Source organism: Denticeps clupeoides, chromosome 15 (genome assembly GCF_900700375.1).
Source record: "Denticeps clupeoides chromosome 15, fDenClu1.1, whole genome shotgun sequence".
NCBI lineage: Eukaryota > Metazoa > Chordata > Actinopteri > Clupeiformes > Denticipitidae > Denticeps > Denticeps clupeoides.
This window is the reverse complement of record NC_041721.1, coordinates 19,631,244-19,648,691: the sequence shown is the minus strand read 5'-3', so window position 1 is coordinate 19,648,691 and position 17,448 is coordinate 19,631,244. Positions and strand designations below refer to the sequence as shown.

The window sequence follows — 17,448 nt, the reverse complement described above, 5'->3', positions numbered from 1 at the left end:
TTGCTGAATACAGTATTTTTTTTTTGTTTTTTTTTACAGAATTATAAAATTAAACTTGTAAAAAGGCATTACAAGTTTTTGTAATTATGCTAAATTACAGTACTTACCTGGCAACAAAAGTTGCCAATAAAATCCTGTGAATTCAACAAAAGCCAATATGTAGCTGTAACATTTTTACTATGAAATTCCTGTATATAACAATTTTAACTGTGAACTGTACTGTGCTCTTTACCATTATACTGATGTGAATGCATTAAAACAATAATAATTACTCAAATTCAAAGCTGTTGTAAGAAAACTGTTTATTAAAGCTGACACCTGACAGCACTGTCACTGGTAACATAACTTTACTTTTTCAACAGAAAAAAAATCAACTGTTACAAAACAACTACAAACAACTCAAGATTAAAGCATAAAGCAATAGTTAAAGGAACTGTTTGCCTATAAATAAAAATGGTTATTATTTACTCTCCCTTAAGATGTTTCTTTCTTGTGTTGAATACAAAAGATTATATTTTAATGAAGTTTATTACCAGACTGTCATGATCCGGACCGGCAGGGGTTACTCCGGATCCGGAGTCCGGACCGGAGTTCATCTCGTGTAATGTTCCCTGATCATGTTCACCTGGTGTATATTTATATAGTTGTATAAAACTATCCTGTTCTTGTCTGTTCGCCGTCGGGTCATTGTGCGTGTTAATGATCCCTCGTCTCGTGAAGTATGTATTAAACCCCTGTCGTGTGAAATCGTGCGAATGCGTCCTCCTTCATCGCCATGTCCAGCCCACCTGTGACACAGACAAGTAACGTAGCCATTGACTTCCATAATATGGCAAAAATACTGAAGTCAATGCCTAATGTCAACTGTCTGGTTACCAACATTTTAAAATATCTTAAAACAAGAAAGAAACTCAGAATTTTGGAACAACTGAAGGTGAGTAAATGATGGTAATCCCTTTAAGGTCAAACAACAGAATGGCATTTTGGTACCAAAACGAATCTGACTTAAGCAATGAATCCGTCGAAATGACATGCAAAAAAAGTTCTCATATAACCTACTTATTGATGTCTATGGAAGGGGAAAATCACCTTGGACTTCTTTAAAAAATATTTATTTGTGTTCCAAAGATGAACAAAGGTCTTATGGCTTTTGAATGACACGAGGGAGAGCGATAAATGACTGAAATTTCATTTTTGGGTGAAAGAAACCTCTAACTTTTATATTTAAGTAATATAAATACACACATGCATAGTAAAGTAATTTTTTTACCTCTGGATAAACTCAAGTGTGCAGGATGCCTCATGCTGGTACACCAGATTGAAGATGTAGTATGATGCAAACAAAGCAGCAAATCCTGCCACAAAGTTGGGGTGTGGATTCACGACCACTTGGCCCTCAATACTCAGCATCCAATGAGTTGCAGTGAGAATTTCACCTAAACGAATAAGTACAGGCAACATGTTATAGAAAATACAAACTAAAAATACAACAGACCAAGTTTATTAAATAATTTACAGATTTTGGTTCATTGTACATTACCTAAGACAATCGGAGAGTCTGGAAGTGTAAAACTCTTTTCCATGTCGGCCACTGTTGCTGACACCTAAGAAACAAAACAAAAAAATTGAGAAAAAAAGTAATTACATACAAACATAACCCCATAACCCCATTTTTCCTTATCGTTTGAAGCAAAATTGTTTACATTATGTTTTGTTTTGACTACGTTTGGTTTTGACTCTGTGATGTTTCGGCTTGCGTGATGTTTCGGCTTGCCTGCCAAAAAAATTATAAAAAAAAAAGTTAACGATACATTCCTTTACAAAATTTACTTAGGGTTTCATAGAAACTCATCCAACGATGTTAATATTTACGTTTTTCAACAGCAACTGAGAACTTCATGTAACGTTAGTTTTGTCTCACACGCACTTCGATAGCAATGCTGTGCCTGCCAAACTACAAATACTCTCTAGAAAGCAAAGGCAAATAAAGCTAACAAACTGCAGCATATATCAACATTAACATGACAATAACGATTTACCTTTTACATTAGGCTGCTTTATGAAATAGCGCGCTCCGCATTTCTCATCCTTTCCTGAAGCAACAGATAAATAAAGTTAATACACATCCCTTTACAAAATAGCTAAACATAACGTTTAGAGGGCATATCCTGATAAAACTTTATATATATATATATATATGTGTGTGTGTGTGTGTGTGTGTGTGTGTGTGTGTGTGTATATATATATATATATATATATATATTACTTAACATTAAAAGAAATAATTAATACTTATGGAAGTAAATTTAATTGAACTTACCAAAAAATCGATTGCTGTTTATCTTCAGCTGTTGTCGCTGTGCTTCAGTCGACCAGATTTCAAACCATATCAGCCCGCGCAATCCCATAATGCAACAGAACAGTAAATTCTTGTAAAAATATTTAAAATACAGTGAAAGCACCTGCTAATTACAGCTAACAGTGAAATATACAGTTAACACTTGTAAAACCCTGTATAACCCATAATGCATTGCAAATTACAGTAATAAATTGTAAAATGGCAAAACAGTAAGTTTCTGTACAATTTTGCTGTAAAAAATACAGCAATTTGTTACAGTGTAGACTAGCTGCTATCTGAAATTTCACTAATTAGCATTTTCACTGCATGTTTGAAGTCATTATAATTGCATTAGCATTCTATCCATTACCTTTATCAGAAGCCTTTCATTCTGAATGAACTTTTACATACATGCTGTTTCCAACAAGTCAGCAGTCCTCATTACTGATGAGCACTTTCATGCCAGCAGAAACAAAACGAAAAAAAAAAACAGATTTTTTGCACAGCATCTTTTGCTTTTTTTGTCTTGGCTTGGCTTTTCCCACGTTGACGATTAGTTGGCAGTGTTTAGTTCATTCATGGGCCTGTTTGTGTCATGAACGTAAAGCAGACAACTCTAAAGAATCTGATTCATGAAACAAGAATATATATTCCTGTATTTGCTTCTTCAGAATAGCCCATGCCATGGTCTCCACAGACTCCAAAGACCAGATGTAATGAGATTGCACCCATGGATATATATATATATTATCACAATATAATCTATGCAGGGTGAGTTATTCTAAATAGATTGATGTTAATTAATTGTCTTCTGAATGAATTAAATAAGGTGTGAGTTGAAATCTTCTGGCAAGGCATGATCTCTAAGATGAGACATATTTCTGAACTATTTTACGTATACATCATAGTGTTTGTTAAGATTAAATAATGTCTATTAAATAGCAAATTATAAAGCATTTAAAGATTGATAGTATGAGGGGAAAAGGCATTCTGGATAGTCTGGAAAAGCAGTTCTGCTAAAGCAACATGCTCTGCTCCAAGGAAGATCTGCATTGTTAACCTTCAAAAGTGACATCTCTTTGTATGGCTCTTGAGTTGTGCATTGGCTTGGCGCGGCCCATATTTCATAAATACAGAAAGGCAGGATTTTCTGTGATCTATATTTCATAAAGCTCTTTGTTTTCAGTGCAAGGACAAACAGAAGACATCAAATACCCCCAAACCCTTCTGATAGCACACCTCCAGCCAGGCCAGGTAGGGTTCTCTACTTGAATAGTTAATATGGCTGTTAATTTTTAAACAGTTCTTCCACTATTGAGGCGAAAGCTGTATCAGTATGCAGTTAAGTACCGATCACCTGTCTTTCCATTGCTAAAAATTCCTAAAAGGTGAAACCACAACATCAAACAGGGGAATATGTCTGGCCTTTATAATGTACTGTGAAGCAGATGCCTGAACTAAAAGAACATGCTTCTTGTCTGGAAAGAACTCAAATAAATTGATACAAATATAGAAATATAATGTTCACAGGACATAGAGTGAAAAAGCTTGTATAATTAATAACTTAATGTGCTTGAGAGACACCATCAACGGGAATATAATTCCTTGTATGTGTTTGCTCACATAAGTAAGATGGGAGATTCCAGGTCCATGACGGGGCAGTGGTGGCCTAGAGGTTAAGGAAGCAGCCCCGTAATCAGAAGGTTGCCAGGCCGAATCCTGATCCTCTAAGGTGCCACTGAGCAAAGCACCGTCCCCACACACTGCTCCCCGGACGCCTGTCATGGCTGACCACTGCTCACCAAGGGTGATGGGTTAAATGCAGAGGACACATTTTGTTGTGTGCAAAGATGGGGCAAAATTTGGGCAAAGATGAACCCCCTCAAATTAATTGCCTTTATTTAAATATTTCTATTCAACTTACTACAATTTACCCGTTGTTTCTATTCCATATAATGCTAACTGTTGATTCTTATGTACAAGACACATTTGTTCCCTAAATGTGTTTTGACAGAACATGATGCTCTAATTCTCTGGTTCCTAAACTCAATACTTAGAATGCCAATCAAGACCTGACTTTTATTGACAAATTTTTGAGTTTACTTTCATTTTGCACACCTGAGAAATGTGCAGGATTGCTGCTCTCCATGGAATTTCAATAAACATGTTAAAAATAATTTGATAGATTCAGGTGGAAGTTCTATAAATAAACAAAATTAAAGAAATACTTTGGCATAATTTTGTTTAACATTGTGTAGTCATTTTCATATGGGTAATACTGACTCGCTGCCAATGATATCAAGTCAAAATGGACAGAGGAAAAGATCTATGTGACTGAGACGGCTTGCAGGAGCTTCAGCGGCAACAGGGTTATGGTAAATGATCAGACTGTGTCAGCACTCAGCAAAGACATTAATATGTGGTATAAGGAAGAATTCTCCGGTTTTATTCCATTAAAACACAAATGTTACAGTTTAATACATTTATGTTTGTAAAAAACAACTAATGTCTTATAAATCTTATCTAACACATCATTAATATTACACAAGAACAATTAACAGCGATCTTAATCCAAAATTTTGAACGTCCCTGAGGATAGAAGTGTTCACTTGAATTAATTATTCACTCTTGCTCCTCCTCTAGTGCTTCTCTAAACCATGCAAGTTGGGGCGTTTGTGAGGGAGAGAACATATTCACACACATCACAAAAAAACACAGCAAGGCACTCGGCCCACAGGCACAATATCGCAATATTTCCACCACACTCTGATGGAACTGCACATACGCAAACCCGCCAGTCATAAAAACAACAAATTGACCCACAGCATGAACCAACCTCAGTTCCCTGCAAATAGCTCTTCCCGTTCATGTGTATTCACTGCCAATATCATAGGGATAAACAGACCCCCAGCTATGAACATTTTACATGACTAGTTCTTCAGGGACTACTAATGGGCCAGCAATAGTTAAATACAGAGTTAATACTTCAAAAATAATAAATTGATAACTGATATCCTCAGACACGCAACTGACAAAAAAGGGAAATCTACTAATGTCTACACTGTTTTTAATCTAATTTATTATTACTTATAGAGATATATACTGGTAATAATCATTTATCAACTGGGTGTAGTAGCCTATAGTGTAACACACCCGTCTACAAACCAGAGGACCACATTTAATGTGTTACAGTATAATTCTCAGTGCACAAACGTGCAATGCCAATAATACTTGGTGCATAACTGTTAAAAAGAGCATACTATTTATTTAATTAACAGGATTTAAAATGCAGGTTTAGTGTGAGGTCTAAACCTGCCAGCAGATCCATCTAAATAAAGGCATAAAGAGTAATGGACACATTATTGATGGCTGATTTTTGTGCTTATATTGCTTAAATTGAATCTGCCCATTTTTTCCTGTTTAATCTCTAACACAAATTATGTGCTTATCAAAATAGAGGACATCATCCTCCAACTCTACCTACAGAGTTCAAACTGCAGTTCAATTGTGACTTTATGTTGGTTGATATCTATAAAGAACTAGAGATATTAAATATTCTATGTTTTTTTAAATGAATAGAATGTTTTCATTTTGCATGGGGGTATCATGTAAGAGGTGATCACGAGAATGTCAATAAATCAGAATCCTGAACCAGGATCCTAAACTAGAATCCAACGAGGGGCACTGAAAACATTATCATGCTCCTGTCATCTGGACTAAATAGGTAAATATATCAATAATTGAATGATAAAATGTCATGAATTTAAAATGTGAAATTAAAACATAATTAATTAATACAATATGACATACATTATACAACTGGTTCTACCTATAGATCAACACTAGAAGGACTGGTGCTGGTGGCAGAGTGTGGAGAGCTACAGGTACCTTGGTACCTCAATAAACTGGACTGGACTCACAACTCTGATGCTGTCAGAGCAGAGCAGGCTGTACCTGCTGAAGTGACGAAGTCTTTTCTGCCAACTGCTGTCAGGCTCTGCAACAACTGAGCACACATAGCAACTGAGCAAACACAAACATCCAGTACACTATTTCTATTTTCTTATATGCAATATGTGTATAGACTGCTCAAAAAATAAAGGGAACACAAAACAATATAACTCACAATTCTGTGAAATTAAACTGTTCACTTAGGAAGCAACAATGACTACCAATCAATTTCACATGTTGTTGTGCAAATGGGAACGACAACAGGTGGACATTATAGGCAATTAGCAAGTCATCCCTAATAAAGGAGTGGGTGTGCAGGTGGTGACTACAGACCCCTTTATGCTTTCTGGCATAAGACCCCTTTCAGACCCCTTGTGAGACCATGTGCTGGTGCGGTTGGTCCTGGGTTCCTCCTAATGCAAGATAATGCTAGACCTCATGTGGCTGTACTGTGTCAGCGCTTTCCTGCAAAATGACAGCATTGATACTATGTGCTGGCCCGCCTGTTCCCCAGAATCCATTTGAGCACATCTGGGACATCTCGCTCCATCCACTAATGCCACATTGCACCACAGACTTTCCAGGAGTTGCCTGATGCTAAAGTCCAGATCTGGGAGGACATCCCAGAGGAGACACCTCATCAGGAGCATTGTTTTTTCCCCTCAGACTATTTATTTTCATATTCAACTTTTATATATCTTGTACTGTCCTCTTTCCACCATGACAATGTAAATTTGCCACTTGTGGGACTAATAATGGGTCATCTTATCTTATCTTATCTTATCTTATCTTATCTTATACAGTATAATTCCATCCTCTGACAACATTATTGTCATATAGAATATAAAATCACAAATCTTTTTTCTAAGAATAAGATTCTATAACTGATATGTTTGAAACATCCCCTGAAGATGTACATTTAACAGAAGCTAATTGTTGTTAAGCAGCGAGCTGTTATGAATAATGAGAGAATGAATAATGAAAGAAATTGCTATTTGATGGGGTTCAAATATCCAGCTTTAACTTCTGGACTTTGCTGGAATAAAATTTTCATTCAAGCCTTAGCTTATGAAGAAAAACATTGTGGCCTGTGAGATCCTCCAGAAACTTTGCCTGTTCAGTTATCGTCACATGACCAGCATTTACATCTCGTCTTGTCCTCATGATAAATTTCATTGACAAAAACAACCCTAGCTGTATCCCTGTTGTTGTGCCCAGGTGTTCAAAAATCAAAAGGCTTCTACCTCACTTCAGAATGACCTTTAGAGCAATACCCAGAGAAAAAATAGCCTCTCATTTCTGAAGTACAGGTTTTGCAACTGACCATGATGTCTTGCAGCAATTGAGGCAAAGCAAAGATGGACATTTTTCATCACAATGAAGTTGTCATCATTACAAATGTTATCTGTCACATGATTTCATCCATGTGACCAGGAGCAACACAGAGATGAGGTAACGTGACTATAAATTGGCAAGATGGCCACTGCCAGCCGCTCAGTCATTGATTGGCATCCATCAACTCGAAACAGGCTCCTTCTTCACCTTCAACCAGTAAGACCTATCCTGATCATCTCCTCTGCTCTCAACTCTTCCCTGTCATCTTGCTCCGGTGTGGTTGAGTACCCCCACTTTCGCGTCGCTGACATATCCAGCCTTCGGGGCAGAATTCCAAATTTCATTCTGCCATCCAGACGGCATGTTAATTTCCACAAAAATCTGGACCCTGGCTGCCAAGACTCCGCTGGACGTCCATGCCCTCCAGACAATTTATTATGAAGGGCTGGCCTTCGCGGGGAGATGGTCAGCCAGAAGATGCCAGAGATGTATGAAGCCCTGATCCAACTGGCTCTACCTATCGACTGCCACCTGCTGGCTCACCTGAGAACCAACACTTCCATTCTGGTCGTGCCCCGGGCTCTCCAACCCCCTCCATCACCACCTTGACCCACTGTCACACATCCAGACAATCGGGGGGAACCCATGCAGCTCGGGCGGGCAGCCCTCACCAATCAGGAGAGAGAGCAGTGATTTCGGGAGGGCCTGTGTGCATACTGCGCTTCCCCTTCACACCACTGCGCAGTCTGCTCCATCCGTCCATCCATCACCAACATGATTGGAGCGGCACAATCTCATCGACGCCGAGTTTGGGGACGCATTCGCAGACATGCATGGAGCGGATGGAGTAGTCGTCATACTGGGAGAGGAGGACCGGAGGCGCTTGGCCGGTGATAAGGCGGCCGGAGGTGAGCTGGAACGGGAGTGTGGCCGTGGAAGCGCCGCAGCGCGGCGGGGAGGGAACTCTGGCTCCGTGGGGGGTAATGGGGAAGATCGTATTAGCAAAAGGGGGCAGGCAAACTCAAGGTCAATGGCTGGCGAAGGTCGTGGTCACACTGGAGAATCAGATTAGAGATCGTCGTCACAAGAGGGGCAGGCAAAGTTCTAGGTCGGGGACAGGCAAAGGTCGTGGTCATGGATATCAATCAGTCGGGCGTGGGAAAATAAGGCTGGCGTCTATGGAAATAAATTTGTCAAAGAGCGGGCAGTGTCTCCTCAGTGTCATCTAGCTTTTATACTTGGTGCTGCCCGCTCTCACTTCCGTTTCCGGGTTGCCGTCTCCCCGGCTTGTCTGGCACTCTCTGGTGGGCTAGTTACACCACCGTGATAGGGAGTGTGAAGAGAAAATGTATAGCCTGGACTTTTCAGGTGTTGTTTTTCACCTTTAGTGAAAAATGGAGCAGCAGAAGAAAGCTGTATCTTACTTCAGACCTTGACGTACAAGGCTGCCAGGTTTTCAAAACATAATGTGTTGTGCTGGACAGAAGCTGATAAAAGAAAGATTCTGTGACCCTAATTGGCACCGTTGTCTTAACCGCTGTTTTCCTATCTTGCGTCACCTAGAAGGGTATAAATGCTTGTGAACTGTAATCATGACTTGGGATCAATCAATTCAGATGACCCTCTCTTCATTGCAATTCCTCCCCACAACAGGAGCACACTCTAAAATGTCAACTCAAAATAACTCAGTTAGTTCAGTTCAACCCACAGCAATCTCACCTCAAGGTAAATACAAAACATGGCAATATGCCAATCTAGTTCCCCCTGGTCACCAGCTGTCTAAAGTAAACACTGGGCAACAGAAGGATAACAAGTACACCACAAATGTATTAAAAGAAACACAAAAGAAAAAAAAAACATTCAGGAGCCAGTGGGTCTTGAGTAGTGGTTCTACTCAAATACACACAATAAAGTCAAAGATAAAAAGGCAGAGGGAAACCATTGGCCAGACACAACAACCCAGATCTCTCAAAGCAGAAGGATATTGTCAGGATGAAATCCCAAGTCTATCACCAATCGGATGTACATCCAGTCCACAATTGTCATGGCCAACGCGCCTCCAGCCCGCTAGAGGGCACCTCACCAGCCTGGGAGATGGCAACCCGGAAGAGGAAATGGAAGCGGGCGGTGGCAAGTATAAAAGGGAGGTAACACCAAGGAGACACGCCCGCTCTTTGTATGAGTTAAATGAGTTGTATGAGTTTACTCGCCAGAGACGCTAGCTCTCTTACCCACGACCTACGATAATTGAGATTCCCGTAATACGACCTTCGCCTGCCCACGACTTCGAGAATTGCCTGATCCCCTGGAAACCACGAAAGGAACCCCGACCGGAACTTCCTGACTCCAACCTCTTCCTGCCCCTGACCTTGAACCTACCTGACCCCTCGGCTAAGACGGGATTCCATGCTCCCCTACCTTTCTGCCGCCCAAGACCTACTCCCGTCCTCCCAAAGATACCGAACCATCCTGAAACCCGCCGTCTTCCGGTTCTCCTCTGCCCCGGTCCTTCCCAAAGATCCCGAACTGACTCCCCGCTGCGTTGCAGCGCGTCCATTACTTCCTCATTCCTCGCCGGCCAGGCGCCCCCGGTCCTCCTGCCCCGCTCGCCCAGCGTCCTCTACCGGTACGACGGCTTATCCCCACGCCGAAAGTATGTCTGCAACTACGTCATCGTATTCCCCCTGTGACAACAATGTATGTAAAGAGGTCCCTCTATCACCTCAATGCAAGCATCCATCCCGAACCATGCTCAACACGTCAAACAATTCAAATGGCTTCCCCTTTGTTCTGCCAGCAACAAAAGTTACGCTCGATTTACATGTACCCACTATGTTATGCAACTCGTGCAAATGATTATGAATTTTTTATGTTCCATGGAAATGATCAATGTCTGTAAATAATCATCATAGTGGCCATTTTGCATACAGCTCTCCATTAGTTGATTGTTTCCTGTTTTATTAGTTATAATTGCAGCTAAAGATGAAAAATTTTGAAATGCAATTTAAAAATGCAATATCATTGAATGCAATATCATTGACTGCTTGTGTAAATCCAATTCTAAAAATGACTTCTAGAAATGTTACAAAACATGATGGTAGGTTGTTGTCCACTCATGAGGCCATGTGGTTCAGAAAACAGTACAGTCAGGTCAATGCAGATAGTGAATGTGTTCTGAATGGTACTTTGTGAGCTGTGATTTGCTTTGCCTCCTCACTCAACAGTGAGCAGCATCCTCTAGTGGAGATCCAGTTTACCACACACATACACATATCCAACTTGATCAGATGAAGCTGAAACAGCCCTATGTAGTTTTTATAAAAGTTTGTTAAAAATAGGGCTGCACGATTATGGCCAAAATGATCATCCCAATTATTTTTATTAATATTGCAATCATGATTATTAATCACGATTATTATTATTTTAGGTAAAACATTTTTATTGCACTTTCTTTTTAAACAAACAGTAAGTGAACAAGGCTTTCAGATTTTTGCCTGTCAACGTTTTCTGTCTTAAGAGATCATTTTTTCCTAATTTCCTTTTTCTTTCCATTTTAATCCTTATGAATTCCATGTTTTCTGTTATAAACAAATGTATTGGCCTAAAAACTGTGATTATGGAGTGGGTGGGGAAAAATAACCTGCAATATGGAAAATCACATTTAAACACTGTTCAAAGTTCCTGCCCCTTTACTCTTTGCTTCTGTAAACCATTTACATGTAAATAATATGTGAATTTCATGGAAATAACTATTTACACATCCATTTGTAAAATAAAAGTGCTCCATGTTTGACAGCAAAAAAACGTATCAAATAAATAGATTAAAACATTGGGGAGACCTGGAAAAAAAAAGTAGTGCCCACTTGCATAATGAACTGGAAGCATGACCATAAAATCACGCTTTGAATCAGCTGATTTGTTCATTGGTGACATTGGCGTTCCAGCGTGCCAAGTTTAAGTCAGAGGTGTGTACACGCGCGCATGCGCGGAGCCGATCGGGCAAGTGGTCCCGCCTGTTTAAATTGCGCCCTGCCTCAACCAGAAACACCTGTAGTGGGCTTATAGACAGTTGCGCGTTTTATAGCGGATTCCGGTTTATTAGTTGGACTCCGTGATTCCGTCTGACATACATCATAATCTGTACAAAGTTTCCATCGGAGTAACAACAAGATGTGATGGGAAATTCTCTTATATTGCTTTTATGACATAGAAGATTTGGTTATTATTTAAATACAATTCCCTTAAGAGGGAAATACTTTGGTTTTCCCAATAACTCAGTCAGGCAAGTTATTGCCTTTGAAATTCAGACTAAATATACATGCATATGCAAAATGCCAAAAAAATTATTTGAATGCATCTTTAAACACATCTGTCTGTCTCCATTTTTATTGCCTCTAGTTAAATATTTTAAATTGTTAATTGTGGCAGCCATAATTATGTTGATAGTTATAATGAAATAGTATAAAATCTTATTTTTTTTGGCCCGTTGTTCACTAATACCTTGAACCTTCTCCTGAAACACCTCTGAAACTATAGCTGAGTGGTCTGTGTCAAACAGAAAATATGCCATAAGAAATTCTTTATGACAGAAAAATAAATGTAACAACAGATAGATATCAGCTGATACCAATGGTACATCCACAACACATCTCACTTCCAAGCATCACCATGAATGAGAACACACAGTAAATACCCAAACTAGCCCAAACATATTTTGAATTTAAAATCATATGCATACAAAGACACTTCCATTACTCTATTTCACTAGTTACTCAAATGGCCAGAAAGGTGCAAGGTGTAGTGGTGATAAAGCAGACGGTACAGGTTGGGGACAAGGGTGCAGTCGCGTGATTCCATCTAGAGAATAAACATGAAGGCACCTCCTGACACCTAAATCCCAAGCAGAATCAGATGTTTCTTTAGACACACACTTTTCTCAAAGAATATACTGTGATGTGAATATATATTTGTATTTGTTTAACAGGTGACAGACAATTCATAGAGCGATAAAAATATAAAAAAAATTACAGAAGGGTCCTACAGAATAATTTGGTTCTTGAAGCTCCTGCTGAGGTCTTTATGTGGCAGGACGATGGAGTTTCGGATGATCACTTCAGAGGGAATGTTCACATTACAGCCTAGAAAGAAAAAAAGATATTAGTTTTACGTCCAAGTACATACACATGGGTCAGGTACAGAAAACAACATAAATTTCATGTTTTAATTTTTGTTCCTTTACTAAGAAACTGGAAATTAGCTAAAGAGCAACACAACCGCATCCATATAAAACACACACACACACACACACACACACTTATGTATTAGCAAAAACATTTTTGAAAATTATAAAACTCTGCAATCCCTACAATAACTGCCGACTTTGACAGTATTTTCAATTAGTTTCACTGCTTCACCAAGACAGGCAAATATAAAAACAAACACACACACCTAGGATAGTGATGGATGGAGTGAGTCCGCCATCTCTGAATAGTGTCTCACTGTTGATTTTGGCAAAGGGGTCATTGGGGTTAGGGTCACTGGGTGTCCCCTCCACTCGTGCCCACTTTCCAATTGTACTGTCCCATCCAACAATGCTGTTCAGTACACAGCAGTGGTCCTGGTAACACACACACACACACACACACATAAATTCACAAAAACCTGATGAATGTGGCTCTGACATCACACCAGTCTTACACCAGTCGATCTCATTACCAAATGACTCCCATGAGTTAAATCAGTACCTGTAACGAGGCTCCGTGCAAGATGATGGACTCTCTGACGCGCACACCTGCCCCAATACACACACCCTTCCCTATGGATACATTGGGCCCCAGCTGGGGACACACACCGAAGAAGAGATTATATGAGAAATGAGTTTCAGCATCTGTGTGTGTTTGGTGCTGTGAAACCAAAACACTCACCACTGCAGTGGGATCTATGAGAGCTGTTGGATGGATGAACACATTCCCTGGACACAGAAAGACACAGCTGTAAACCTGTGTTGTTAAATAGTGTTGGGAAGCTGTGAAGAAGGACCACGGGCATGTATTCACCATTTACTGTACAACCCCCCTCCTGGCTGGAGACCAGTCTTTCAGGATGTGTCTGAAGATACTGGTTTAGATACAAGCGACTGGCATAGATTGCAGATCTGTTGAGACAAAGGACAGGCAAAGTGTTCTTGTTTTTAAACAGAATTAGGTGTAGCCATGGTAGTTTGATTCAAACATGGATTCCTATTAGAGTTGATAAATGCTTTCTTTTAGCTAGAAATTAATAAATTGATCGACAAATTACTTTATCAATCTATGAATAACATTTTTAAAAAATGTATTAGTGCTATTAATAGTCCAAAATTTAAATGTCTTTAGCAAACAAAAATGAGCATTTAATATATAATACATTAATAAAATAAATAATCTCGAGTTATCATTTAGTATTATCTTTTCACTTCTCCTAAGCTCCTGTTCTTCATGCTCCCAACCAGATGCAGGATTTACAGTATTGATAAGCATTCCATGGAAAACCATCAAATGTACCCTGCAGATTTAATCTGGCTCCAGAAGCCCTGCGTTTTGTAGACATAGAGCTGCTGCTGTCCAGCCAGGCTGGTGAAGACATCCTGCTCAAGGTGGATGACCTCTGCCCTCTGTCTGCTCCACAGCTGGTCCTCTCTAGGTGTTGGAAGAGGTAGTTCTGGTTTACAGTCAGTTCACATACCATGAACACCCTGAATATACTGTCTAATTATATACTGACTCCTAGGTACACACAGCTATATACAACACCATTCAAAATTTTGGGGTTATTTAGAATACATCAAAAATCCTGTCTAGACATTGTTCATGTTGTAAATGACAATGCTCTGTTAGCTGAAATATCGGCATACAAGTAGAGAAGAACTTTATCAGCAACAATTAGTCTTTTTGTGTTTTCAGGGTAATTAATGTCATTTCTAAATAAACGTAAAGTTTTGAACAAAAGTGGACACTCACTTGCGTTTCTCCTCTTGGTTACGCTGGAACACCATCCCAATGTGGGTGAAGATCTCTGGTGTGAAAAGGTAGATGCCGCAGTTAATGATGTCACTCACAAACGTAGCTGGTTTCTCCACAAAATGCAGAACCTGTACAAAATGGGATTTATAAGCACGCTTTTCTGGCACATAAAATAAAACATTAGAAATATATGTAGAAATGTACAGTACCTCATGTGTTTTCTGGCTTTCCACAATGCAGCCGTAGTTTAGAGACTGTTTCCTGTTGGCCTGGACACAGAACAAGAACTGACATCAGATCAGAGGACTCGTTTATCCTATATCCTTTATTCCCTCTCTCTCTAGGGCATCAAAGGAAGCAGTCATCATGTCCAGATGCCATCATTATGCTGCTTATCCTCTTCATCAGATTGTCCTTAGAGCCTGGATCAGCTGTATCAGGAGTTTTTGTAAGTCCACCACTGTTATTCAGACATTATTTACACATACTCACAGTTGTTGCCAGGACAACCGCGCAGTGCACATCTCCATGATCTCTGTGGAAACGCAACATCTCCAACAGCGGGAATTCCGAGCAGACATCAGCATTCATGAGGAAAAACGCAGAGGGACCACCAGACAGTATCTGGTCTCTAAAGTGATAGAGACCTCCTCCGGTACCGAGGGGTGCAAACTCCTGCAAGTATCTAAAAGACCATAAAAGCAATGCCGTAACAACTGTAACACTTGAGAGTTCAGTCCACTTTATACAAGATAAGCAATGAGAGTGTTGTAGCATGTGGGGGTGAAGCTTCCCAGAATGCTTTGGGGCGATACAAGACTATTTAAAATCAGGGAAAAATGGGGATGTCTTTGTGCAAGACACTTAACCCTAAGTTGACCCTGTAACTACTGATTGTTAGTTTCTCTGGATAAGGGCAGCGAATACATTTTGTATATGTAAAATGTAAATGCATTCAGACAAAAGCATCTAAAATGACCAAGGCAATAATGCAATGCAAATAAAATGAACAAGATTTTGCGATGCACGGGGCTAACTGTGGTGCATTGCATGAATATTTTAATTAAGTCTGATTCAATATATTCAATATAATATATAAACTAAACTTTGAATGTCTGAATTATAATAATAATTTGCTTTGAATTTCGTTGAAATTAGTAAATATTTTTTAGAGACGTAACCATGTTTCAAATGTCTATAAAACCTTATAATGAAATTAAATGATGTACCATAGACATTTTTTTTTAGCATTTAGGTTTTATTTTCCAGAGAATCATCCATACGACCTTAGCCTATCAAAAATATTGATGACAACATATCAACACAAAATTCTATCAATATATTGTCTAGTCCTTCCAGGCTGACATCATCCCACCTAGATTCATGACCTCCACCATCACAGACCTTCTTCAGAACGCTTCTAGAACATCTCACCTCACTAAAATTTTAAACTCCTGCTGTGCAGACGATAGGTAGCGGGACAACGCATCGTTGGGCTGATAAAAACCAATTAGTATGATCTCCTTCATACCAGGGACCTGAATAGGAACAGTTTCCCCATTACTCAAATATTACACAATATTACATAATGATGACATCATTCTAAACATTAATGTGAAGATTAGTTTTTCAGAGTTCATACACTGTTTATTCGATATTCTGACCTTCGCACAGGCTTCGATGTGGTGTTGCAACATAGGGACTCCGGCGACCGGAAAAAGGGGTTTGGGGACTTCAAATGACAGCGGCCGGAAGCGGGTTCCTAAACACGAAAGACATAACAAATTGTGTATGGTGCGTAAAGTTGTGAGTGTTATCTGCATCACTTTTCATGATCAGATGACAGGTGCATGACTGACTTGCATCTTTAGCGCCACGTCAGCTCGAACTCGAAACTACAGAGCCGTAAATTCCGTCTCCCTCCCTCATTCAATTTCGACTCACCCTTCTGCGGACCGCCGATAAGAATGACAGCTTTCAGCATCCTGCGACGTCTCAGGGCTTCTGTTATTGCTCACGATTCGAAGTTCAGGTCTCCCGACCAGCTGCAGCGACACGCTAAACTTCCAACACTTCCGGGAATGCGGAAGTGGTCGTGAAGGCCCCGCCCATTTCTCTTGCTTGGCGCTTTTATTTAGAAAACTGGTTTATGGAGACAACGTGCTTTACTTTACTTTACTTAACTTTATTTAGCAGACGCTTTTATCCAAAGCGACTTACAATAGGAAGACACCAGCAATTCTCGTTCGATTTCTATAGAATATCGAGTTTACAAACTAAGAGCCCTGATAAGGCTTAGACTTGTCATTGAAGAGCATGCTCGGAGATTGTTGGGTACTAGACTAAGAAAAATTATAATGTATTTATACATTTTGTATTTGTTTGTTCAATGTGTACGCATGTGCTTGTGTAAGTGTTAGATTTGTCTGTAATATTTTTGGAATAAGAGGGTTTTCACCTTAAAAGTGGTGATGGTCTCGGCTAGTCGTGTGGAGGAGGGCAGGTTGTTCCACCAGCCAGGGACAACAACGTAGAACAGACATGATTGGAATCGGAGACCCCGTGAAGAAGGAATTTTTAGTCTCCTTTCGTTTGCTGATCTGAGGGAGCGTGCAGGAGTGTAGTTAGGTAGTAGTGTGTTGATGTAGGAGGGCGCAGTTCCATTTACAGCCCTGTAGGCAAGCATCAAGGATTTGAACTCAATGCGAGCAGCTACCGGGAGCCAGTGGAGGGAGGTAAGAAGAGGTGTAACATGGGTGTATTTTGGCTGATTGAAAATGAGACAGGCTGCCATATTTTGGATCATCTGGAGTGGTTTTATGG

General features: G+C 39.8%; 1 protein-coding gene across 2 annotated transcripts; it reads right to left on the bottom strand.

The window, feature by feature from the left end:
* Positions 1–11,295: 11,295 nt before the first annotated feature.
* Positions 11,296–16,728, bottom strand: LOC114764796 (mannose-1-phosphate guanyltransferase alpha-B-like). 2 transcript variants are annotated; one of them, XM_028954727.1, is made up of 13 exons: positions 16,570–16,728; positions 16,290–16,387; positions 16,060–16,163; positions 15,118–15,310; positions 14,835–14,894; positions 14,623–14,753; positions 14,167–14,301; positions 13,681–13,778; positions 13,549–13,595; positions 13,369–13,461; positions 13,073–13,241; positions 12,666–12,762; positions 11,296–12,514 (listed from the first exon to the last, which is right to left on the bottom strand). In XM_028954727.1, the coding sequence occupies exons 1-13, from the start codon at positions 16,607–16,609 to the stop codon at positions 12,397–12,399; spliced, it is 1,383 nt and encodes a 460-aa protein (XP_028810560.1). In that variant the 5' UTR covers positions 16,610–16,728; the 3' UTR covers positions 11,296–12,396. The 2 variants fall into 2 exon arrangements, with proteins under 2 accessions (XP_028810560.1, XP_028810561.1); XM_028954728.1 differs by having other exon boundaries at positions 11,296–12,762.
* Positions 16,729–17,448: the final 720 nt, after the last annotated feature.